The 25,850-nt window shown below is 42.9% G+C and overlaps 1 protein-coding gene across 3 annotated transcripts in view; it reads right to left on the reverse strand.

Moving 5' to 3' along the window:
* ARHGAP26 (Rho GTPase activating protein 26) overlaps nt 1–25,850 on the reverse strand; it is a 1,692,117-nt gene that overhangs the window by 678,873 nt on the left and 987,394 nt on the right. For all 3 annotated transcript variants that reach the window (XM_085618129.1, XM_085618128.1, XM_085618130.1), the window contains exons 16-17: nt 24,629–24,687; nt 5,003–5,108 (exon numbers count right to left, since the gene is read on the reverse strand). In XM_085618129.1, coding sequence (XP_085474255.1) covers nt 5,003–5,108; nt 24,629–24,687 — 165 coding nt within the window. The remainder of the gene's footprint in view (nt 1–5,002; nt 5,109–24,628; nt 24,688–25,850) is intronic.

Genomic DNA, 25,850 nt, shown 5'->3' on the forward strand with positions numbered 1-25,850 from the left:
GTCTTGGGTCCGTTCAATGAACATCCTCTTCCTTGACGGCCATTGAGTGCCTAAGGCCGCATCTTTCATAGGACTGGGTGGCATATTTCTACTGCAAGCACCAGAGACATGTCGCAGGAGGATCGGAGATCGAAATCTGGTGCTGCAGAAAAAACAACGCTTCAACTCTGAAATTTTCAGGGGAGACACCTTGCATAGCACCTGCAATAAGCACATTTCAAGGGAAGCACTCCAAGGAGAAAAACTCCAGATCTGCACCAAAGGGTGCAGAAATATAGCAACTGACATCATTGTGCTGGGGTGGTGCGAAGACGTGTGCAGGTTCAAGAGAGCGATCTGAAAAAGGTTAATTCACCTGCCTATATTATCAGTTTCATCAAAATGGGAAGGAGAAGGGATGGGAAACAAACAACAGTTTTGCTAAAAGTGTTTGAAAAGCAGATGAAACCTCTTGGCTTCTCTTTGTATTTAAGTTTAAAGACTTCTTAGGATGCGTGTTCGTGCCTCCAATCAAAGAATGTTGAAAAGAGCAGTAGAAAAATAAATGGCTAAAGAGCGAAACAATTTTAATATAGTCTTTTTACTAGTACACACCCCGTGGGTGACAAAAGCAAAGGGGCGGGGAACAGTGCTACACGACTTCCCTTGGCAAACGTTAGCGGAGTTGACGAGAGGAAGATATTCTAGGGCGAGCCCCTCGTCTCTGCCAAAGGATGAAGGCCACTTGGCGGCCAGGTTTGCCATTGTATTTAGGTTTTTTTCTCCTCCCGTTCACTTCCATGCCGGTATCAACAAGTTCATGGGAGGATGGCAAGCGTCAAGGGTCGGTTTATGGCTTCGATGTTCCCCTCTTTAATACACACTGTGAAATCACCTGTTAATATAAGTTATGTTGCAGGGAAAATGTGCTTCTTCATATGAGATGGTTATGCTTTCATCAGCTGTGCTACATAAATCTAGTTATCCCAAGGAACCAGAAACTATTCCCAGTGGCACCAGCAGCATCTGCTGGAGGGGGCTGTGATAAGACCAAACAGATGGAACAGAATACATAATGAACACGTGGGTATAGGTAGAATTTAAACAGAAAGCCAAAAAGAGATGAAAATGAGATCCAAGTAAAGTGCAATTGCTAAACGTTAAACCGATTTCCACACAAATAAATGCAGATCACTTTACATTTTTAAAACATCAGTGCACTAAATATAACTGTATATTCGTACTTGTTTTTCTTCCCTTCCCACTCATGCCAGACTCCTCCAAATACCTTCGGTTCAATGTAAAATGGATTTGTCCATTCACTGATTTAACATGTCTTATTTGTCATCAGAGAATAAGCCAATAACGTCCCTGGAGTAAGGTTTAAAGGAGAGGGGTGGGCAAAATGATCGTGGGGGTCCAAAAGTAACTATTTAGTTTGGGACTCCCCGCAGAGAATTTTCACAGTAGAAAAACCCCAGAGAGGGCTGAAGTTGCGGTTGCAAAACAAAACCCAAGGATTGTTTTTCAGTTATGACTTCTTTAATTCGTTTTTTTATTTGCATTTCAGAGGGTTTTTTTAAACATATGTTAAGGTGTTATAACCAAACCTAATTATAACTAACTGTAGTTAGTGAATTTCCGACTTTTTTTTTTTTTTTTTACATACTACACCCAACTTTCTATAAGACTATTCTCTACTCTGCTTTCCATGTGCTGTGGGTATTGCCCCAGGGGCTGCATCCAACTAGGTGCGGGACACCTAGAATGCACACTGCTTTTGGCAAGTGTTGTGTGCACTGGTAAACATAACTAGGAGTTTGAAATAGAGCCATAACTCAGTCTTTTTAACTTGGTCTTTTTCAGTTGAGTGAATATATAATATATTAAGGCCATGGCAGTGAAAATAAACGTGGCACAACATGTTATTTAGAACGTATGTACTACTAATTAAAGCACATTCACATTTATTACTAGAACACAAAAGTAAAAATCAAGTTTATTAACATTACAGCAAAACAAATGAGAAATACACTTTTTTACTGCCTCACAGAATGCAAGTAACAATTACTTTACACAATTAATAAATTGTCCTAATAGTAATGTGAGCCAAAGTGATTTCACTATACTGCAGAAATGTAACCGTTTGCTTCCTGCACATGAAAAAAATACCCTTAATTAAATCATATATGCAGATGCAGAGTATAATAATTTATTTATTAGCACTATTGAGGGAGAAGAGGGGCATCATGGCTACTCCCCGCATTGAGCAATGATAATTAATGGCATTTTACACTCCACGCATCTGCATGTATATGTGTGTGTATATACACACTTGTGAACAGTGGGGGAAAGCAGATGCGCGACATGGTGGATATTTACTTTTCCTATCATTGAGATAAATGGGTATGTATTGATAAGTAGGTCGATTATGGGAATTATGAATATTTTAAAATTGAAAAAAACAGACTAGATATGCAGAATGAATATTTGGTAACTTAATTGAAAGTAAATATGAACTGATGCTAAAATTGATTATCAACTTTTGACACATCAAAATTAAAAAGGCTTGAAATTCCAATGTAAATTGTATAAAAAAACAATCTTCTATTGTATGAGTGGGGAAGATGTAATACATTCTGTGGAGCTGTGTACCCAATAGCGTTAAGTTTTGTCAAAAATAACACCTTGAAAGGGTTGGGGGGCAGAGGCATCTATTCTCTCTGATGTACTATTTTGGCATACGAGAGAAGTAAATCTCCCCTCTTGTTTTTGTTTGCTAACAGTCAATTTCAGTGAAATGTATGTACAATATCATTTGCCCGATTGCTTTGCGCATAGCCATCTGACAAAAGTAATTTTCAGTACGATTTCACTGATGCTGAATTCTGGGACATCATTTGTAGATATAATATTTCAAGACTATAACCAAACCCGGCCACCAGAAGACACAAATCTATGTCATTTCATTGCGGGAAGCAGGCCTACCCACATCAATGACTATTTCGGTTCACTTCATGCACACTGTCTGATTCCAGCATTATTCATGCAAAACAAATGGTATAATCAGACCAATTGTACTGAACATCCTACTGATGAAACCCCCATTATGGAAACCCTTGTCCATAACAATAATAATCTACCATGCAAAACTAAAAGTCTTGTAATAAATTCACTTCTCCAGTTAAACTTGAAAAATACCAGACATGGTTTCAAACGAATGGGTCAGAATTTCAAAGCATGAACCAGCCACACAGAAACCCAACAGAAGCAAAGGAGCAGTTGTTGACAGTCATGTCACTCTCAGGTCCACACAATTCTAAGTTAGGCTGGTGGCGAACCACCAACATTTGCCTCCTCTGAAATTCACAACAAGAGTGCACAGACCTGCAGTTGACTGCCAAGGGCGGTTCCTTGGCTAGGGCGGAGGAGCGTCGCCCCACTGCTCTCAGAGCAGAGAAAATAAAAAATAAAATGATAACATTGTTATTATCATTTTATTTTTCGTAGCTACGGGGGAGAGGAGTGGTTTGTGCACTATAAGTGCCCATGACGGTTTGGCCGGCCAAACAGTCATGCGCACTTAGCATGTTCTCTACTGGGCTGTAAAACACAGCCTGCGTGGAGAACATGCCCAGGCTCCCAGTCCCTGTCTGTGTGCTGAACCACGGAGCTCAGACCAATCACAACACTGCATTGCAGCATTGTGATTGGCTTAGGAGACCATGTCTGCTTCCGGGACACTTCAGGAAGCGAATCAATGATGGAGGAGCGATAGCCATGAGGAAGTCTTTTTTTTTTTTTGCACATCTTGTTCCTCCCTCCCACCCCCGCTACCCCCGCTCCTTGCCAGCCGCCACTGCATACTGTAGCCCTCACTCACTGGGGTTTCAGAAGGCATCATATGCAACTCATGTGTTTGAGGTCTCTTCAAAATAACTCTGTTATTGACTGCTACCGTTCTATAATTATGTGTTGCTAGGTCAGAGAGGTAAGGAGGAGGGGTGAACGTTTTTTGTGCCTGGATCAACAGACCTTACTCAGAACTGTAAGGTCTCCTAAGGCTCAAGATGTGCAACATTTCACACAGAAGTCTGGTCGGGATGGGAGCAACCCACAGAGTAATCACAGTCCTCGTTTTGGTCTAGTTTTCATTCTACACACACACAAGACCTCATGCCCAACAATCAGTGGAGTTCCTTCAGTAATTAGAGGGATATCCTGAAGATAATAACAGCATTGGGCACCTGCAGCTGGAAGAGCAAGTTCAGTTCTTTTACATTTGCAGCCTAAATAAAATCCTGCACAAACGACTCCTGTGTCTCCTTCGTTCTGGACACCCGTGATTTCATTATAGCAAACCAAAATTAAAATGCACTATTGGATGTGAAGCCAGTGGCGGAGTGTTAGTATATTGGATCTCAATACACTACGCTGGGCTGTAGGGTGGCACTCAGCGGAAACCACTTGTTACAGGTACAATTTCTCAGATCACAAATCATACGGTAACAATAGCTACAGCCTGAGTCAGTCTCGAGACTATTTCAGCTGCATTTCTATTATAAAGTAATTGAGAACAGAGGCTTTGGCTTTTCACACAGAGCACGTGAAAACTCTTGGTTAGCACCCAATAATACTGAAAGCATCAAGGTGCTATTTCTTTCACCTCCATGCATCTTTCATACTTTTTTTTTTGCCTTCAATATTTTTCAGTTTGTAGGGAGAGGTGTGGCGCCACGGCCAGGGCGACTGACGCTGGGATCACGGTTCGATTCCTGGCTCCGGCGGCAGGGGTCTACCCAGCACCATGCGACTCTGGGCAATAACTCGCTTAATCTTCCCAACGGCCCCCAGCGCCGAGATACCCCTTCGGGGGTGATTCATGCACTATACAAGTACTGGATTTAGGTTCCTCACAATTGGGTATCAACAAGAATCATGGCAACGTTTCTTAATAAAATAGTACATATTAAGGGTGATCAAAGGGAAAAAGAGCAAAGGTCTAAAAAGCAGAGAAACTTACTTGTCCAGATGTACCATAAGCAGATGCAACATCTGCTGGTTTCTCTCCGGGAGCCGGTGAACCATGGCATGGATCTCAGCAACGCGTGACTCCTGGTTCTCAAGTTCTGTAACGAGGAAAAATAGACTAGAAACATTGCAAGACACTTTTGAACAATACAACCACAAAGATGCTCAGTGAAGCCAGAGCCTTAGGGTTATTTATGGTTTTTCCCTATTGGTGTATGCTGGATATGCATTTTTTGATGAGTTAAAAAAGATTTGAGTTTCCTGGAGGCAAAATTTCCGTTTTCTCTTTGGTTTGAAAAAAAAGTGATCTTTTCTTTGGTTGCCCGACAGAAACCCACACCCCACATATAAATATGGAAAAGGTTCTTTTGGAAAGCCCCCTATAACCAGTGGCATGTATGCTTCAGCTCACTTTAGCAATTGGCTAACAACGTTTTCATTCAGCTTTGGTATTAATCAAAGACATTTTACAGATGTGTAAATATGTTGTTTTCCTTTACATTTTTTCCATTTATGACAATGGTACAAAATATATATTTTTTGTTTTTTTTACGATGGGCGCTGCGACTGCATTGTTTTAGAAAATATCAGAGTAGCCTTTGCCCCATCTTCAGTTCCACAAGCATGCAAACCATGCTGCTGCAGCCATCACTAGATGAAAATGGTAACCCCCGCATCCAAGATGTCTGTCACAACTTCATAAAAAGTGCTCATCTCTTCTATACCTTGTGTGCTGTAGTCTCCAGGGGCTTATTTAATATGAAGGAGTAGTACAATTCCAAAATGGGAGCCACATCAACCTGCCTCAGACGTTGGTGAGGCTAGCAGCAGACAAAAGATAAAAAACAGTAAGCCAATGTGGTTTTCTTCACTTTCTGATACCCTGCAACATCAGAAGGAGCCTTGCCTTTCCCCATCCTTCCATTTCCAAGAGGTACCTTTGACCTGGAGCGCTTGCTAATGCAGCGACCATTGCCCCAGCTAGCATACTACCACTGCCCGGCTACAGAGAACAGATGAGCTACAATGGATTACTGACATCAGGAGCAGCAGCTTTGTTTGGCCACATACTGCGGGCTCCAGGATGTGCTTGCAACCTGGCATACAGTGTACCAAGCTCAACCAGGGACTGGTTCCCGCCACCTAGCTCTGGAAAATGGCAATAAGCAGCAGCTGGGCTGCTCTTTGCTAGGCCTGTGCTGCCTTTGGCGATCAGTGAGCAATCTGGCACAGCTGGCCCTTGCCATGCCCTCCTGCAATACATACAAGGGATTGATAGAGAGTGCATCCTGGGACCTGAGGAAACAATCTAGGCATTACACAAGAAACCCCATTTATTTCAAATGCTGTGAGCTGGGCCTTAGGTTTGAGAGTCTCCATGTGGGATGTAGACTCTTCTCTTCCAGCATGGGCGCAGATTCACCAAAATGGCAGGGGTAGCAGAAGTGACATCACATACCCTTGGACCTTAAAGACATCATAGGAGGTGACATATGACCCTTGACCCGGAATTGTCCCAGGAAGGCATGTCAAATGACCCTAACATCCCAACTATTTACATCACTGAAGTTCCATAATAACTGTTTGATTACTATAACAGCATAACACAGACAAATGTTCATTTTAGACACCACCTAAATTAGTGTGCTGACTTGATCTTTGAAAGTCCCTGAATTACAGTGAGAGAGCCAAGAGAGTAAGCCAGGCCTCTTCAGGTGGGTGTGTTACACGGAGAAAAAATTCAGAAGAATGGATGATGATGTGCATTTTAACACCCATTTTCACCATCTTGCTAAAATTCCCTAGGCAATGAAGGAGCACTTATTAAACATTCAGATCATTTCATGGTTTGCCAAGCCGATGAAACCTGACATTTCCCAGGAGTTGACCCCATTTTGTTTTTAAATGTACTATTTGTGCACTCCATATGTCAAAATCTAACTCCATCGTGCCAGGGCCAGCATTTTACAGTGGGTGATCCCTTATACCAAAAATAACATTAAATATGCCTGTGCTAGTATTTTTCAATTTCTTCTGCCCATATACCATAGGTGTCCCTTATGTCAAAAGTTACTTTAGTATGGGAGGGCAACCATTTTATCATTAGTGCCACCCTCCCATAAACCAGATTGTCCAACTTTATGCCAAGAGTTACCTTCATTGTACCAGTACCAGCATTTTGCCACTAGTGTCCATATGCCAAAAATCTCTTTATGGCAACAATGATCCACAGTGTGCCAGTCTCTTGTCACATCTGTGTCATGCTAAGAATTCCTGCAAGAATGCCAGCACCAGCATTGGGTGTCTCTATAGGACAATAATTACCTTCAGTAAGCCAAGGCCAATGACAACCTCGCAAGCATCAAATTCTCGTTCATACTCAGTCACAATTGTCTCACACTCATTCTCACTCATACACTCTTAAACCCCCTGCCAGTTATTCATTCTCACTCACTTGCATTCACTCTTAATCTTACTAGCTCAATCTCAGTCACTTAGTCTCGCTCAGCACACGCATAGGCACACATGTACAAACACTCTCTTGATTAAATACATTCATCGCAAGCATGCACACAACATTTAAAACCAGTTTTGCTCATCACATCTGCCACCAAAGGTCCCATTCCAGCTAAGTGTGCTCCATTTTGTATTACACTAATAGTGAATAATATAAAATACCTCACCATTAGTATAATGAAAAACGGGCAGTAAATAAGGAATGCGGAGCTGCACTTGTGTTCATGGCACTGATTTTGCTACCTTAGAGGCCAGGCTCGCAAAGGCATTTTCAGGTGTCACCAGGTGCAACTATAATGTCCAAAAATTGATTCCCTTTGGATAAATCACTTTCAGCACATTCACACCTCTATGTCCAATCTCATACCAATATTTTTCTTTAACTTCAACCTCGGTTGTATTTATGGTACCAGATAATGACATTTAAAAAAAAAAATTATTTGTTATTAAAATATGACCCGCACAGTTGCTTTACAATCAGATTTCATTCATCATAAAACACTAAACAAGTCAGAGCTATACTCCATCGTAAAAAAAGATATAAAACCACTGAAATTCATAAACATAATTTTTTCAATAGATCATTGTGAATTGACTGTTGCATAGCTCAACCCTAAAGAAGGGGAGAAGATGATAAGGGAAGGAGAAAGAGAAAAAAACATGCACAACAATCAGCTTATACTTCTAGTTTGTTGACTAATCGGTCGAAAAGATCGAAAATGGCATGTATTTTCTAATTTCTTTCAAACATGCCAATATGTCTACCCAATTTAGTATATTCAAAGTGTCAACACGATTTGGTGGTATCAGCCCAATCTACACCACCTTTTTCACGACCCGATTTGTTCCTCTTTAGAATAAATCAATTGACAACCACTAAGGTCGATATATTTTATAGTTTCAAATAGGCCCTATTGATCTTTAAAAGATGACCATATGGGGGCGTGGCTTGGCGTGGCTTGGCGCCCGAGGGAATGGCGGCACCCGGGTGAAGCTGCGAGGTCCGTCGGGAAGACTCAGCGCTTCAAGATCAACTGTCGCTCGGTTGAGAATATATATGGACTTCTGAAGACTCAGGGCATGTTCTGCGGCCCTCGCGGACTTCCATGGCGGCAATGGGACACTAATTTTACTGAAGTGAGTTCTCTAGCGGCTCCGTTTTTAGCGCGGCCGCCATTTTGAATTTAACGCGCGAGCGTCTCCTCACAATGCTGCCGGAATGCTATTTCTGCCCACTAAAGATACTTTGCCCATTGCCAATACACCAACAAAGCTAATTGGCAGTTTTTTCATGGGGAAACTGAGGCGTTTTAGCGCTGTAGCCTCTCCTTTTTGACATTGTTTTAGCTGCTTCACCCTCAGCAATTATTATGGAGGCACCTTCGTTTCTTCACAACATGCCCTCAGGATGCAGTATTATTTAACCACAGCAACACTGTTTTCCTCTACTTTCAGCATAATTTTTTAAGGGGGACTGCTGTTGGCAAGCCAATTATAGTCAGCCTCTGAAGTGTTTCATTTAGTTTAATGTTTTCCTACTTAAAACACTGGTGGCACAGGTTGTAGCACACCCTCTTTGGCGCTCTGATCGGCTTTTTGGCTTGTGTACTTCTGTTTATGTCATACCAGTGCTTTGAAGATGGCATGGTGACTGGATACCAACGAATGTTTTGACTAAAAGAGTTTTCCCTGCTCCACTTTGACGATTTTCTTTTGCGTTCAGTGCCTTGCTAATCGTGTTTGATTACTAGTACACTGGCACTGGCTCGGAGTACGCTAACAGCGTTTTATGGGTAGAACAAAGACACCCCCATCCTTCTTTTTCCAAACCAAAACGCATTTTTATAAACAATTCGAAGATTTTTTCAGAATTCTCTAAATTGGAAGACTCTTTGGCTTCATCTTTTCAAAGTTTGGATACAATAATGGAGCCCTCGTCTACAGCTTCAGGGAAATCCAACACCAAACGCTTAAAGAAGGACCCTCCATCGCCGCCTAAATCGGCCTCACCAGTGTCAATGGAGTTACTATTGGAGGAAATTAGAGCTCTTCGGCCATTCATGGAAGAAACTAATACTAAACTACAAGTCTTAACGGACAATTGGTCTCAATTGGAGGCTAGGGTCTCGTCAGTTGAGCACAATATATCCTCCTTTAAAGAAACCTGTGTTACTGTCTCATCTACATTCTCAAGTTTCTACGTTTCAAAAGCAAGTTGAAGACTTGGAAAATCGCAGTACAAAGTTTTATCAATTCATGCAAGCCGAACGTCATGGATTCTTCTGGTCCTGCATCTGCTCTTTGAATGTTTAACATGGTTTTTTCACTGACATGTTGACCGAATTCTGGTTTTCTCTTTTTAGATGTTTGGTAATTTGCTTGTTGTTTTTCTTTCTTCCTATTAATAGTATACTGAAGATGTTTTTGTTGTGCTTTTCCTTTTGAGATTCTGTCTGTTAATGTTCCCCAACTTTCCGGTTAATGTCTCTTTGTACGGAATATTCTAACACCGATTCTATTTTGTCGCCACAGATTCCCTACTTCTGCTTTATGATGTCTTCCCGGTCTTCCGCTTTGCTGATCCCTGGTGCGTCGTCCATTCCATGTGGTTCCACCCCCCTCCCTGTCTCTGCCTGGCTTCTCCTTATGTAGGTATGTTTCCCCTCTTGTACGCCCATCCTTTTTGTTTTCTTGTTCTCTCTGCTCTTTTCTCTTTTATTTATTCTCTTTATTTCCCTTTTGGTTGTAGTTGAGTTCCTTTCTTTTTACATGTTTTGTCCTGTTCTTTTTTCTGATCGGTCTGATCGTCCTTTTGAGGTGGTTATTTCTCAGCTCTTACTGTTATTTATTCTTCTCGTCCTATATTTATTTTCTTATTCTTTTCCTCTGCATCAAAGTTCCGGATATATTTCCTCCTGTTTCTTGATTTTCTCTTATAGCTTTGTTTATCTTCCTTCTCTACTTTCTCTTTGTCTTCTCTCTTACACTTGGGCCCTGGCAACCATTTTTCTGATTGTATTGTATTTCCTCTCGGATTATTTCACTGAATCGATTTGCTGTTCCTTCTTGTTTTATTTTACTCTTGAACTGTTATGCCGATGAGATTAGTATCATGGAATATTAGAGGGCTGAATTCCCCCATCAAGCGACAGAGAGTTATGGCCCACTTAGCAAAGATGTATGCTGATATTGTATTTTTACAGGAGACTCACCTAACGGAGAATGAGTCATCAAAACTAAAACGAGGTTGGGTGGGGGATAATATTTTATTCTAATGGTGATGGCAAACGTAATGAGGTTATGATGCTCTGTCATAAGTCACTTGATTGTAAATTTATATCAAAGGAATCTGATACAGAGGGCCGTTGGCTCCATGTTAAATTGCTGCTGAAGGATGTTCCAGTCTCCTTTTTCAATGTATATGGTCCCACTGGTGGGGATTCCTCCTTTTGGTCCTCAATTGCCCAGCAGTTGGCCCTTTGCATGGAAGATAATTTTATTCTAACAGGGGACTGCAATCAGATTTTTGATCCCGTTGTTGATCGAAACTCCAAAGTTCCATTCATTCCTAACAAACCACATAAGTCCTTCATTCATGTTATTACCCAGCACAAACTTCTAGACGCCTGGAGGTTGTGTAATCCCACCACCAGAGAGTACACGTTTTATTCTCCTGTGCATCATTCTCAAACACGTATTGATTATTTTTTTGTTTCCCACAACATTTCACAAGCACTTTTGCATGCTGAAATAGGACCTATATTGTTATCTGATCATGCCCCCATCTCAATCGATTTGGATATTTTACCAAAAATTAACACGCCCAGAAGATGGAGATTCAACAATTCTCCTCTTTTGGATCCTGCATTCTCTTCCTCATTCTCCACCTTTTTTGATGATTATTTTTCCTTAAATGATTCTACCTCCTTACCTTTTTCAACTATTTGGGACGCTTTCAAGGCCTCAGCGAGAAATTTTATTATCAGCTTTGTGGCCAAGAAGCGTAACATTGCTCGCAAACGCTCGAGTGCCCTGCTTCAAGATATTAAGAGACTGGAGCATTCTTTTTACACATCCAATTCAAAAGACGTTCTCGATGCCCTCATAAAAGCGAAACTGCAATTTAATAAAGAGTCTACTGACAGTGCCTCATTTTACCTCCTGAAGTCCAGCGCAAAATATTATGGTGGGAAAAATAAGGCAGGTAAAATTTTGGCCAACTATTTAAAAACCAAACAAACTAAATATTGACTATTTTTGATGGAAATTCTATTTTAAAATTTAATGACACGGAAATTTTGAATGAATTCGCACTTTTTTACAAATTATTATATGCTCCCGAAACGAATCCCACAAGCCTTATCCTTTCACAATTCTTTTCAACTATACATAGAACCCAGCAAACTTTTCCCGATTTATCGTCCTTCGAAGCAGGCACAACACAACAAGAACTCTTAGAGGCACTTAAACATTTAAAAAAAGATAAAGCACCTGGGCCTGACGGATTTACTGTCGAATTTTACCTCCACTTCTCTAAATTATTATTACCTAAATTACTCCGTCTGATTAATTCTTTTAATTCTCTGGGAGAATCAAAAGGTTATTTCTCAGAGGCTCATATATGTTTAATTCCTAAAGAGGGCAAAGATCTGAAATATTGTAAGAACTACAGACCCATTTCATTGGTAAATATAGATTACAAGATCTTTTCAAAGGCACTGGCCTTACGCTTGGACCCTATTCTACCAAATATTTTAGGCAGGGAGCAATCCGGCTTCGTGAAAGGGCAGGTCATTAATGACAATACGAGGTTGTTTTTTAATATTCTATCTAAAGCTCCGCATTTACAACACTCTCTCGCTGCTATAGCGCTTGACGCACAGAAAGCTTTTGATAAGAGTTGAATGGCAATATTTATTTTATGCCCTCCGATGGTTTGGCTTTGGTCCTAAGTTTATAGCCCTAATCTCACTTTTGTATTCTAGTCCACGCGCTGCGGTTTGTGCTAATGGTCTCATCTCACCCTTTGACCTTGGTAGGGGCGTGCGCCAAGGCTGCCCCCTCTCTCCTTTTCTTTTTAATTTAGCCCTGGAACCCTTCTTATCAAAGATTCGTCAAAACACACAAATACATGGCTTCCAGGCCCCGACCACTAATGTCAAATTAGCAGCATACGCTGACGATATTTTGCTTTTGATCTCCAACCCTAGTGAATCAGTTCCTGCCTTTCTCAAGGAAGTTCAATCTTTTTCAAAGGTTTCTGGGTATAAACGGAATAGCGATAAGTGTGAAATCCTACCTCTGACTAAATTTACTTTTAAAGTTGATTTTGCCTCAACGAACTTTACTTGGAAATCTTCACATATCAAATACTTGGGATTGAGTTTTACGCCCACGATTAAGGACACAGTTACTTTATGTTTGAATACTTACATTAAAAAACTTTCCGATCTCACTACGAAATGGCATCCCCTATACCTTTCCTGGTGGGGCCGTTTAGATACCATAAAAATGATGCTCTCCCCTATGGTTTTATATACCATTTCCAATATTCCAGTCCCTATCTCTCCTAAATTATTCAAATCGATTAACTCAGTATTATCTTCCTTCTTATGGAACACTAAAAAAGCTTGTACATCTCTTTCCAAGTTAATACGCCCTAAAGCTGAGGGTGGGGTTAATTTCCCTAACTTTCCTGTTAATCAGAGGGCTTTTTTACTGCGGCAAGCCTCATATTGGTTGCTTGACCCCACAGATGATTGCCCCTTATGGGCATCAGTTGAAAGTTCGTTTTTGTCCCCCTTTTCATTTCAAGAATATCTCTCTTTTTCCCACAAACCCCAAATGTTGTCTTCTCCCAAATTTAAATTTACTTCCAAACTTCTCACTCCTTTACTACCTTTAGCTCCTGATATTCTTGAGTCCTTCATGGCGTCCACCATTTGGCACAATATGGCTCTATTAATAAACAATAAACCTTTTTACTGGAAGTCTTATTATTATTATTTGGAGTTTTATATCGCGCACGGTTACCCTAGAGCATCCCAGCGCTATCCAGAGACCGACCGAAGCTAACACGTGACCCACTAGTCTGGAAAAAGATGAGTTTTTAGTAGTTTGCGGAAACGCCGAGTACTAGTCTCTGCCCGCAGAACAAGTGAAAGCGAGTTCCAAGCGGAGGCCGTGTTCACTGAGAACCTTCTCCCTCCAGTACGGGCTCGTCTTACTCTAGGAGACTGAAGGAGGAATTTATGATCCGAACGGAGGGCCCTTGCTGCTTTATAGGGTTGGATCATATTTCTTAGGATCGCAGGACCCTTCCCCTGCAGACTCTTCTGTGCCATGCAGAGTGCTTTGAAGGTTACTCTTTCCCGCACCGGAAGCCAGTGAAGCGCCTTTAGTGCCGGTTTGGTGGACTGCCTTCTGGGGACGTTTATCAGCAGTCTGGCCGCGGCATTTTGCACCTGCTGCAACTTCTTGAATGTGGATTCCGGCGCGCCCAGGAAGAGTGCATTGCTGTAATCCAGCCTCGAAATGACAAGCCCCTGTATAAGCAGTTTACGGGAGGTGTCAGGGAGGAGTGACAGAATCTTGCGGGCTGACCGGAGCATACCGAAACATACACCAGCGGTCTTTTTGGCGTGTGTTCTAAATGTCAGATCCTGCTCCAGCCACACCCCCAGGCTCTTGATCTCCTTCTTCGGGCTGGGAGGGACTCCCATGCAATCAGGCCAGCTACTGGGAGACAGAGCAAAAGACGTTTGGCCTAAGATCATGAGCTCAGTTTTTGAGCCATTCAGTTTAAGGGATGAAATCGACATCCACCTAAACACTTCCTCCAAGCAAGAATGAAGTACCGCAGGTTGCTTCTCTAATTGAGAGAGCCCAACAACCAACTGCGTGTCATCCGCGTAGCTAATGATGTTAAAGCCGAACCGAGACACCACATCCTCCAGGGGGGCCATATATACATTGAATAAGGTAGGGCTCAGCGACGAGCCCTGAGGGACCCCACACTGGAGGGCAAAGGGGGGAGACTTCTCATTTCCTCCCCACACTTCAAATGACCGTCCTCCTAAGAAGGAGGCAAGCCATCTCAGAGCCATCCCTGTGACACCCAGCCCTTCCAACCGTTGGAGTAATACCTGGTGGTTTACGGTATCAAAAGCCGCACTCAGGTCCAGGAGGATCACTGCCACTGACCCTCCTGAATCCAGAATGCACCTGGCTTCCTCCACCACGGCCAGAAGGGTGGTGTCGGTACCCTGTCCAGGGCGGAATCCCGTCTGGGAATCCCGTAGCCGGCCATTGGTCTCCAAGAAATTAGATAGTTGGTGGTTAACCAATCTTTCCGCAATCTTGCTTACACCCGGGAGCAGGGAAATCGGCCTAAAATTAGCCAGATCAGAGGGGTCAAGGCTCGGCTTCTTCAGGAGGGCCTTGACGACCGCTCCTTTCCATACAGGTGGCACCACTCCCTGTGACAGAGACAGATTAATTAGCTCGGTCACTGGGGCCACAATGGTCGGCGCAGCCTGCTTTAAAAATTGCATCGGGACAGGGTCTTTAGGGGAGCCACTCTTCAATTTCCCAAGCACACTCAGTACCTCTTCCGCCGTCACAGGGCCAAACAGATCCAACTCCGGTGTACCTGCCCTATACGGAGCCGTTGACACTGCCACTGCGGTTAGCTGGGGGAGTGAGCGTAGGATGGTCTCAATTTTGGAACTGAAGTAAGTAGCCAGCTCCAGACATTTCCCTTGGGCATTATCGTAAATAACCGGTGGGTCGGGGGTTTTAAGCAACTCTTTCATTACTTTGAAGGACTCTCTCGAGGAACAGGTGGCTTTACAAATTCTTTCGTCAAAGTATTTGATCTTAGCCTCCCTTATCGCGTTCTTATACAGTCTCATTGCTAGGCGATACTTGTTCCTACTTGTTATCCCCCAGTCCTTCCTCCACGCCCGTTCTGACCTTTTGCAGCTCTTTCTAAGTGCCCTTAACTCAGGAGAGTACCAAGGGGCCGAGCCCACTCTCTTCTCCCTGATGAGCATCTTTTTCATTGGAAGGATGGCATCTAAGGAACTACTCAACCAGCTCTCCAAGATGGCGTCCGCCTCCTCCGGGTCAGACCCCCCTTGGGGGCATGTGGACTCCAAATGGGCCGTCCATTTATCCATGGGGAGCCTCGACCAAGCTCTATCTATCCTGAATGTCCTAGGTGTGGAAGAATCCCAGCCCACAGGAGACCAGCTAGCTAAAACTAGACAATGGTCCGACCATGGTAGAGCAAGGGGAGGTAGGGCGGTTAGTTGCTCCATATTGGAGAAAATAGGATCAAGCAGGTGACCCTTTCCATGGGTCGCACCTGAGTTGATTCTTTTCATCTGCATAGCACCCATGTCAGACTGCAGGTCAGTAGCCGGCAGATCCGTTGCGTCTTCAAAATGAAGGTTCAAGTCTCCTAGCACAATAAAATTCGTAGTTGAGGAGGCAAGACAGGTGACGGATTCCATTAGTGAATCAGTGAAGCTGGCCACTGCCCCAGGGGGGCGGTACACCAGGAGCCCTGAAATAACAACCGTGGGGGACAGTTGAAGGGTAAATTGACAACTTTCACAGTCCTTAATCCCTGCTTCCTGTGCTTTGCAACTGAGCGTATCCCTATACAAAATAGCCAAACCTCCTCCCCGCCCTATGGGTCTATCAAGATGGAAAATCACAAATCCCGGCGGGAGGGCTTGGACCATGTCTGGGCTGGAAGTGGACGTGATCCATGTCTCTGTTAAGAATAAAATATCAAGGTCATGGAGGCAACATGGTTTGATTTGGGTCCATCAATTATTTTTGAACAATGAATTTATTTCCTTCCCGTTGCTTCAACAGACTTACAATTTGCACGCTGCCTTGATTTCTAAATACCATATTCTTCGGCGTACAGTACTTGACGTATACACTAGGCTTACCAATGATTCTAGTATTTCTCGCATCGTTGATGTACCTACTGACTTATCCACTCTTTTGCGTACCAAACCTAAAGCTTCTATTCTATATACTCTTCTCCAATCTAAGGTTACACCTAGACAAAAATCCACGACTGATATCGCTTGGGAGAGAGATTTTAGTGTAGTATGGTCCCTGTCAACGTGGAATAAGATTTGGACTAAGATACGTAAAACTTCCAGAACAGCTAGTTTAACACAAACTTTGTTTTATACATACAATAGGCTTTTACTATCTCCTCACACTTTAAATAAAAGATTCTCCGATGTACAGGATACTTGTTGGTCCTGCTCATCTCCTGATGCTGATTGGTTTCATATGCTTTTTTCATGTTCATTTGTAAATACGTTTTGGAAACAGGTTTGGTCTCAAATTAATTGAATTTTTGGTGCTAATGCCCCATTCTGTGTAAAGGACATTTTCCTAGGCAGCCTTTCCCCAATTTGGGATAACTATGAAATTAATATCAGAATTGTTGATTTACTAATAGCAGTTGCCTTTCAGCAGATAACGAGAAATTGGAAAGATTTCTTATATAGCTTGGTGGTATGATGTATGCCATAATCATAGATTGGATACATTTCTCCTGTTTCCTCTACAAATGGCCATGAAGCGAATTCAGTTATGGTTGCCTGTCACAACCTTTTTTGATAAATGTGCATTAAACCACTCCTTACCAACCCCATCTCTGCAGGAAGTTCTTAAACCCCCTTGATTTCCATTGCTGTTTTTTCGCACTTTTCATTTATATATGCATTATGTTTCTTCTTGTTTATCCTTTTGCAGTGTTTTTAATTTTTTTATCTTATTCTTATATCTTTGCCGGAATTTGTACAAGATGTATTGTTTTTCTTTTAATCAGCAATATGTATTGTTTGTTTCCACCTCTTTACCTTTAATAAACTTTTATTCTGAACTAAAAGATGACCATATGGAAAACCACTGTCTTCCTTATATATATTTCTATAGTCTTGTAGGCCCTCATCCAATTCACCATGTATAGAATTAAGGACATAGACCTACGATATTCCGACTTGATTTCAGAATATAGAAGTAGTTCTAAGAAATAATTGCCGTTTCCTTGTATCAAAAGTCCTGGGACTACGCCTCAATAGGTCATCCCGCTGCAGGATATTGTAGCCGATTAGATGCGGTATTGTCCACACTGTTCTCTTCAATGGTTTCGGCTCGTTGGACCCTCATACGGCGTCCATCCGGGTTTCTGCTTGCTGTATATCTATATATATGTCACCAGGAACCCGCCAGAGGTCGGAGCTATGACCCCTGGCGACCCCCTAAATGACATCATGACATTAAGGGCAACAATGAAGGAAGAGATGTGTAAGGTTGTCAAGAGGCATCATCCTTCAAGCAGCCCTTGCTTTAAATTGAACAACTTTCATGCTATGATTTTTACACTACATGAATAGTACAACTAAACGAAAACTTTAAGTCCCAAAATGCAAAGTTCTATTGGATAACAAGCCAAGACTGGAACATGGTATCACATACCATACAACATGACCTCGATATTTGATAAACACATTAGAACACTGGGCACAGTCCCCTTGATGGGAAGTGCATTTGACACTATCCTTAAAATTCATGTGTTGAACACAGCAAAGACAACAGAAGAAGACTTGAAAGCTTTTCATACAAAAATGTCATCAATCTGGCCTGCACGACTAAACCCTTCTATTTGAATCATCATCATTTTGCTGATTATTATTCAATGAAATGCGCCAGCACTGAGAAAAGTTGCTTCTATGGCCCCCTCCCTGCCAGGTTAAGTTAATTGAAAAACTTGCAGTTCACCGAAGACACAGTGGTGTTTACAGAGTCAAGTTGGCCTCGAGAACTGCCTTCTCTTTTTCACTAGTCCCTGAATGAGATGCCGGGCATATACACTTGAGCAACAATGCCCATCCCTGAAACACACACTTCCTGCAAGTTGGGCTTTGTGCCGCACCTTTCCCTCTGAGAGGTCCAGTCCAGTTCGCTCTGCACTGCCTTCAGCAGGGCTTGCTGTGAGCAGCATTGGCGGGGGGAAACGTTTTTCCTTAACTGGAGCGTGTTTTGCAAGGCAGAATTTGTTCAAAACGGAAATCCTGTGTGTTTGGTGACTGTGAGTTGCAGAAAGTAAAGAGGGACCCTGTATCCCTTCTGTGCTTGGCTCTGCTTTTCCTCCTGACAGTAGGAGTCACAAGAAACGTGCCAGGGTCGCAATGGACATGCCAGGGGTAGAGATGTGACTACTAAACGACGTTCATGTCCTCCACCCTTTGCTTTTCATTCTCACACTTTTTTCTAAATACTCTTCACCTTTCTAATTTGCCTGGAAAATTCAAAGGTTTAGGAATCTGCAGCTAGATATTGTTTCTACCAGATAATGCGTTACCGAAGGTAAGTAACTTGTTCTTCAGGGTGTTTCTATGACTACTGAGTCACCCGTTATAGGGGCATTCAAGTAGGAAACTTAACAGAACTTTTTTGTCCAGACCTTGACATATTTGGGGGCAGAATCAGGGAGGCATGGGTGGGTCTGTAAGGAATCTTCAGATAGATATGGTCTCTACCAGATAAGACGTTACCGAAGGTAAGTAACTTGTTCATATGATGGAGACTTCTAGCAGCAGACTCCTTACCGTTGAATAGATATTCAAGCCATACCATCCTGGTAGTGGGCTGGGTCAGATTTTCTACACTGAAAATTCATGCAGGACCAAACGGGCGAAATGCCCGTCCCTGCAAACCTCACTGTCCAGGCAGTAGTGCTTGGCAAACATGTGCAGAGATGCCCACGTTGCTGTCTGCAGATATCAGGACTGGGACACTCGAGCAAACGCTGTGTCACAGCTTTTCCCCTGGTAGAATGAGGCCGTAAGTACTCAGGAGGCTGCTTCCTAGCCAAGGCATAGTAGATTGATTGGAGATAATGACCTAGCACGAAATGGTCAGTTTCTGCACTACACAACCTTTTCTAGCTTCCATATAACCCACAAAGAGTTGGTCATCCACCTGGAATTCGGTGCGGACAAGGTAGAATGACAACCGTCTTTTGGGTCCAGACGGTGGAGACGCTCATCTTCCTTCGAGGGATTCAGAGGCGCAAAAGGGACAGACAGCGTGACTGACTTACCTAGATGGAATGGGGTCACTACCTTTGGCAGGAATGAGGCACGGGTGCAGAGCGAATATCATGTAGGGAGGCTTACATGACGAAGCCTGCAAATCACTCACCCTTCGGGCAGATGTTATTGCCACTAGAAAGGCTATCTTGATGGTAAGCAAACGTCTGGCACAATTGTGCAAAGGACTTAAATGGAGCACACATAACGAATGTGAGAAATAAACTATGGTCCCACTGTGGCATGATAAAGGGAGCAGGTGGACCCATATGTACAAGCCCTTTTAAGAACCTATTTATAATAGGGGACTTGAATAAAGAGGGTTGGTCCGGCAGCCGTAAAAGCGGACAGAGCAGAAAAGTAACCATTGAAACCAGTCAAACCTGGCTCTGGCGCCGCAGAACCGGACTTACAACATCGATGCTCCTTCCCATTCTCAGACAACAGACAAGGTGAATTTGAAGTCCATTTGGACTTCTTTTTGTGCCGCTTCCCAGAGTGTCCTGAGGACCTTGAGTATGAAGAAGAGGACTTGGTGCTCCTAGAGCAGTCCTGAAACCTTCTGTTCCTCGAACAGGACCGGGATCTATGAGGAGTGGTGCTTGATGGTGTCAACTGCTGGGCCACAAGAAGCTTCAAAGAATGCTCCCAAAAGGCCATTGGAGTCATGGCCCGGCAGTCCGAGCAGGATTTTGTCTTGTGGTCGCACCAGAGAAACCACAAGCAGATGAGGTAGGAGTCGGTTACCGACAGGGTGCGGTGACAGGCACCAGATGGCTTGAACCCTGTACATCTAAAGGACATGCTCGAGACACAAAAAAATACTATTGACAAAATGTTAAAAAAAAAAACTGTCAAAAAGAGAAAGGGGGTAGCTCTTCTCCGGTTCAGCACTTAACTGGTGAGGAAAAAAAGAACTGACGTCCGGGCCTGGGTGGCACCAATTTAGGTGACCGCAACGTCATAACTGATGCTGCCAACATCACGTGGAGCCACCTGAAGCGCACAGTACTGGTCATGCAAAGGTTTCCATATGCAACCTGATGCCTGAGAAATTCAAAGGTAACGAATCTGCAGCTAGAAGTCTCTATCAGATCTTAAATATACATATGAAACGTGTTCAGTCTCTCTTTAAGAGAGTTCCAGTAAGGATGAAAATTTAAAACTTGCCGTCAATCTTACAATTCTTGATTGAAGATTAAGAATAATGCACCTTAGATAAAGGAGGCACAAACCCCTCACTGACATCAGAGAAGAGGAAAGAGCGACAGAAGAAACCTAACAAAATCCAAAGGCACATCAGTCTCGAAGGACCAGAAAATCTGTGACAAAAATAGCATCTGCAGGATGATAATGCTTTGAAAGATTAAGAAACAAATGTGCTGCAAAGCATCCATCACTCTTTAATGCCTCCTTTATATATAATATATATAATTCAAATAGGATCTAACATCACAGGAAAAAAATAAACTTCATCTTGGATTGGGAACCGGAGACAATCTTCTCATCAGACCACTATCGTAGACAGGGCAATTCAAAAGACTTGACCACTCCCCTTTCCATTAAATCATGGGACAGAACACTCTTGAATGCTTGGGATGGCATTATTCAAAACACAGATGAGGGTTCACTCTGCATGTTCACCCTCCTGGAAATGCTCATTACCTTTGACATGGCAGAACAATATATTCTTCAGCAGAGTCTGAAGCCGTCAGGCCAAGTCACAGACCAATCCCTAACCTGGTTCAAATCATTCCTCGAAGACTGATCACAATAAGTTATACTTGGATAGTTGACCTCCACACCCTGTTCAGTGATGTAGGAAGCCAACAACAACCCCCCAAGTCTCCACTCCTACACACAAAGCCTCTCATGGACCCCATATTCCAATTCTATGCCGATGATACTCAAATCTGAGAGTAACAGCATCTGATTGCGGATTCAGTGAGGATTCTCATGGTTTTATAATTAGCAAAACCTGGCTGAACCAAAACAATCTAAAGCTAAATGGGTCAAAGACTGAAATAATGGTCCAAGGGTACCACACCTCCTGATGAAAATGGAAACTCTATCCAAAAGGCCGGACAAGGCATTGGGTGTTTCTCCGGAAGGCTGGAGCGGTTTTGCAGCAGTGCTGCAATATCAGCCCCAGTAACGCACACAGGCTTGCTCACTACGCACTGTGTGGGGCTGGTCTGACAAAACTGCCAGGGATGCTTTAGGTACCCAGTCTGGCCCATTCTATCCACCTCTGACCTATCCAGATCCATTCTGCCTATGAAAGATCTATTGGCTTAAAATCAATAAAGTCGAAGTGATTTTTTAAAATAAAAAAAATCCAAGTTGCAAAGCAGCTCACACTGTTTAGAAAAGAAAGCTGGATGAAGAAGCAACATGGGGCAGGGGGGAGCTGAGAGGGAGTGAAGGAACAGCAAATACGGACAACAGGAGGAGGAGGGATAAGGTAAAGAAAATGAGGGAGGTGCAGAGGAGGAGGGAGGGAGTACCAGACAAGGGAGGAAGAAAAAATAGTACCTTAATCCCATCTGGAGCAGTGGACGGGCACTGGTCAAGTTGAATCAATCTGTGCTTGGTCGTCACTTCACAGAAACGAACATAAGTGACAATTGGTCTGAGCTGGCCAGTTAGGAGGCAGCAATAAAGAGTGGCAATAAATAAGTCAACAAATAGAAAGCAATGGGAGCAGAGCCAAGCGCTTTATTGTAAACAAAAGTGCCTCACTAGCGAGTGCGCATGTGCTGTGGCAGGCTTGACCGAAACGAGCATTTACAATGCAATAGGTCTCGCATTTATGAGAGTTTGAGCTATTGACATTGCAAATAACAATGGCTTTTATTTTTGTTTTAAAAACATAAATAAAAGGCATTGTCATTTACAATGCCATCAGCTTTAACTCTGGTAACTGTGAGACCTATTGCATTACAGTTGTAATGACTAGTTGTTGTTTATCACGTTTTACCCCCACCAGACGCATTAAAGCACTCTAGGGGTGGCGTGACTATTTCAATGCAACCATCTCTTTATGCAAAAAATATGCTTTTTGATATTCATCTTGTTTTATAGATTTCAGTGCTTGGTTTTTACTGGTGATAAAGTGTCCCTCAAAGTATCAGACAAGTCACACCTAAGCAGGCATGGACCCTGCAAAGGTCACTCATAGGGGACTCTGAAAACTTGGCAGCTACGGTTGCCTCTTGCAAAATCGCTTCAACAATAGTCAAGTAACAGCACTTTCTCGGATGTCATTTAACGTTGTATTAGAGGAGCCTCGCACATTCGTTCCTTTCTGCCCCGGGTGCCAAAAGTCCAAGACCCGGACTGGAGTACAGTTCAGACTATTTTCCAAGAACGGGCGACAGTGTTGGACGTCGGATTAAAAACATTTCTTTTTTTCAAGAAAGGTGTTTGTTGCAGCCAGAGATTCAATCGCCCTTACCTTTAGTTCTGGAATCAGAGATGTATTAAGGCGGTGTGTGGCGCGAACCTTCGAGACCGCTCCTCAGACAGTGAAGAGAGATGTTGACAAGCGACAGCTGCTGTTTGGAAACCCCGCCAAGGCGCCAACACCCCTGTACCAGCATTTCAGCAACTATGACGTTTAACTGCTCTGCATTTTATTGGTTCAGCTTATCCTCGACATCTTGACCAGTTGGTTGATAGTCATAAATCAAACACGTCACCCGCGGAAATGCCTTCAGTTTCGATTCCTTGCTTGAGTGGGGAGTCCGCCATTGTTACTTTCCCGCCTCTCCTTGAACACGTCACTGACTTAGAGCACAGTGGCGTTCAACCCCGTGCTTCAGTGTAGATGAAAAGTCAAGTAAACTCACCTTTTTGGCTGCAACACTCACTTGTGAGTACGGCTTCAATAAAACACAGGGAGCAGGCACTACTATAAAAACAAGCGCTTAACGACAACGGCCCCGGCGAGCGTCGCATACAGGAAGGGGAGTGGCCGCCTACAATAATAAACAAGTGGGAGGGGTGGGGGGGAGTGCGGCCGAGAGCAGGGACACGCAGTGTTTACCTTGCGGGAGCGAGCGCGATAATTGCTAACACATGGCGATGCTGCTCGCTCCCGCAAGGGAAACGGCAAAAGTGCACACGTTGCAATAGAAAGCAATGCAAAACGTGCACGTTTTTGGCCAAAATGCTGATCGATTCCAAAAGGTCCCCTCCTATGCAGCGCATGTGCGCTGCGTAGGAGAGTCCTAAAAATGAGGCCTTACGCATATAGCCTAAGCATTGCATTCACATTCTACTGCAAACAGTTATAACTCATTGCATTCATCCGAATAGCACAATTTGGGTGCTACGCCTGGCAGGTAGAACATGTGGGCAGGACTCATGAAAACATTCCGCCATTTTCTTTGATGCATAAGCGCACAAGTAGTGTGGGAAAAATACCCAAAAAAAGAGAACAAACGAATTAAGTTGCTGAAAAAAATCTCACGTCTTTGAAGCCAAGCACCTTCCTTGCTTCATGGGAGGTAAAAACACTTAAACCTGCCTGTCACTTGTTATATACAAGATAAATGTTCAAAACCTAGCATGCACTGCATGTTTATAATAAAAACAGTAGTGTTCGCACTTACTATTGATTTTCATTCCCAAGGTTTCAATGTCAACAAATCAATACTTTTTTTTACAGGAAAAAATCTGAGCGTTTTATCGAGAGAAAAGATGCATTGATCGAGCAAGTATTATGAAAGGTGTTCCTTCTCTATTCCCCTACGCCCCCGTTCACCCTTATTGTATCTACATGCATACATGTTCTGTCATAGTCTGACGCATTCTCGAACATTCCATTCAAAGTAACCTTGAGGAAACAAGGAGAGCAGAGACACGCAGCAGCAACGAGTGGGTCTTGAGCGACAAGCAAACGCTTTTAAAGGCTTTTTTCAATATATATATTTTTTAATTCAAAAGGTTACGTGTAGAAAACTTACTGGCTGCTTTGATGAAACTCCTTTGAAATTGGTACGTCATGAGAGGCCCTGGAAGCATCCTGGAGTCCGAAAAAAAAGACAATATGAGTGCATGTTCAAGTGTTTTCACGGACATAAAAGCTCGCCCACTTTAAAAGAGGGCGAAACAACAGAATTCAAAGCTGTTATAGGTCGTCGGAGACAAAACATGAGCAAACAGGAAACGGTACGTTTTGTCAAGGTCTCGCTAAATAAGTCACTGGGTTTAAAAGTCTAACGGGTAAAACTTACTTGAGCAGTAGCCTTAGTTTACGAGTCCTGCGGGAACACCATGATTCACTGTATTTTGTTCGGACATTTCGCCTACTAACATAGTGAAATGGTCTGGATGAAATTATGGGGAATGGGGAACAACCTGCAAGACTCTGCACTGCAACCTCATCTCCTGCGCGTCATTCCCAGCTAGGCTTGCCACCTCACCGGGTTTTGTACTCTCATGGCGGTATTTTAAAGTCCCAGTACAAGTATTTGCAAAACCACCTATAGCAGGTATTTTTCCCTTTATCAGCACACATACTTCAAACAGTATATTTAAAAGAAAAGAACACCTTAAAATGTATGCCTTAATGACACCCCGACGGACAGGTAAAGTAAACAAAAAAGGCCATGTAAAAAAATGAATACACATGATTTCATATAAAGGTTCCACTTACAAATCCTGTCCGGGCCTTTGCAGAATCTTAAAATGTGAACAGATGGGCAGTATTTTTTTTGTTGTAAATGGGACAGCTGGCAGCTCCATCCCCAGGCCAGCTGCAAAACTCAACCACACGATATGGGTACGGAATACTGTGCATTAACCAGTGCTTAATTTGCAATAAATCAAAGAAAAATAACAGGGCTCTTGTCAGCTTGCACCAAACACTGCCCCAGTCATGCTGCCAATGATGGTAACACAACTACTAACCTTCACACTACTACAAGTGTGACAATTCGGACTATTTGGGCACCCCAAAGCTAAAAGAATGGCTTGGGCGGCAGGAAATAATTATTATTTCAATATACACTAAAAATAATTAACTGTTGTGCTCATCTCTAAATGAGCCAGACAGCGCCACCTTGTGGCAGAATGTCACAAGTACCGCTGTGACAATTAAGTGCCGGTGCCAAGAACCGAAACTACCAGCTCAAATTAAGCACCGAAATTAACATCAATAACCTATCCAGTAATATCGTGTCACAT

The sequence above is a fragment of the Triturus cristatus genome, chromosome 7 (genome assembly GCF_964204655.1).
Source record: "Triturus cristatus chromosome 7, aTriCri1.1, whole genome shotgun sequence".
Classification (NCBI taxonomy): domain Eukaryota; kingdom Metazoa; phylum Chordata; class Amphibia; order Caudata; family Salamandridae; genus Triturus; species Triturus cristatus.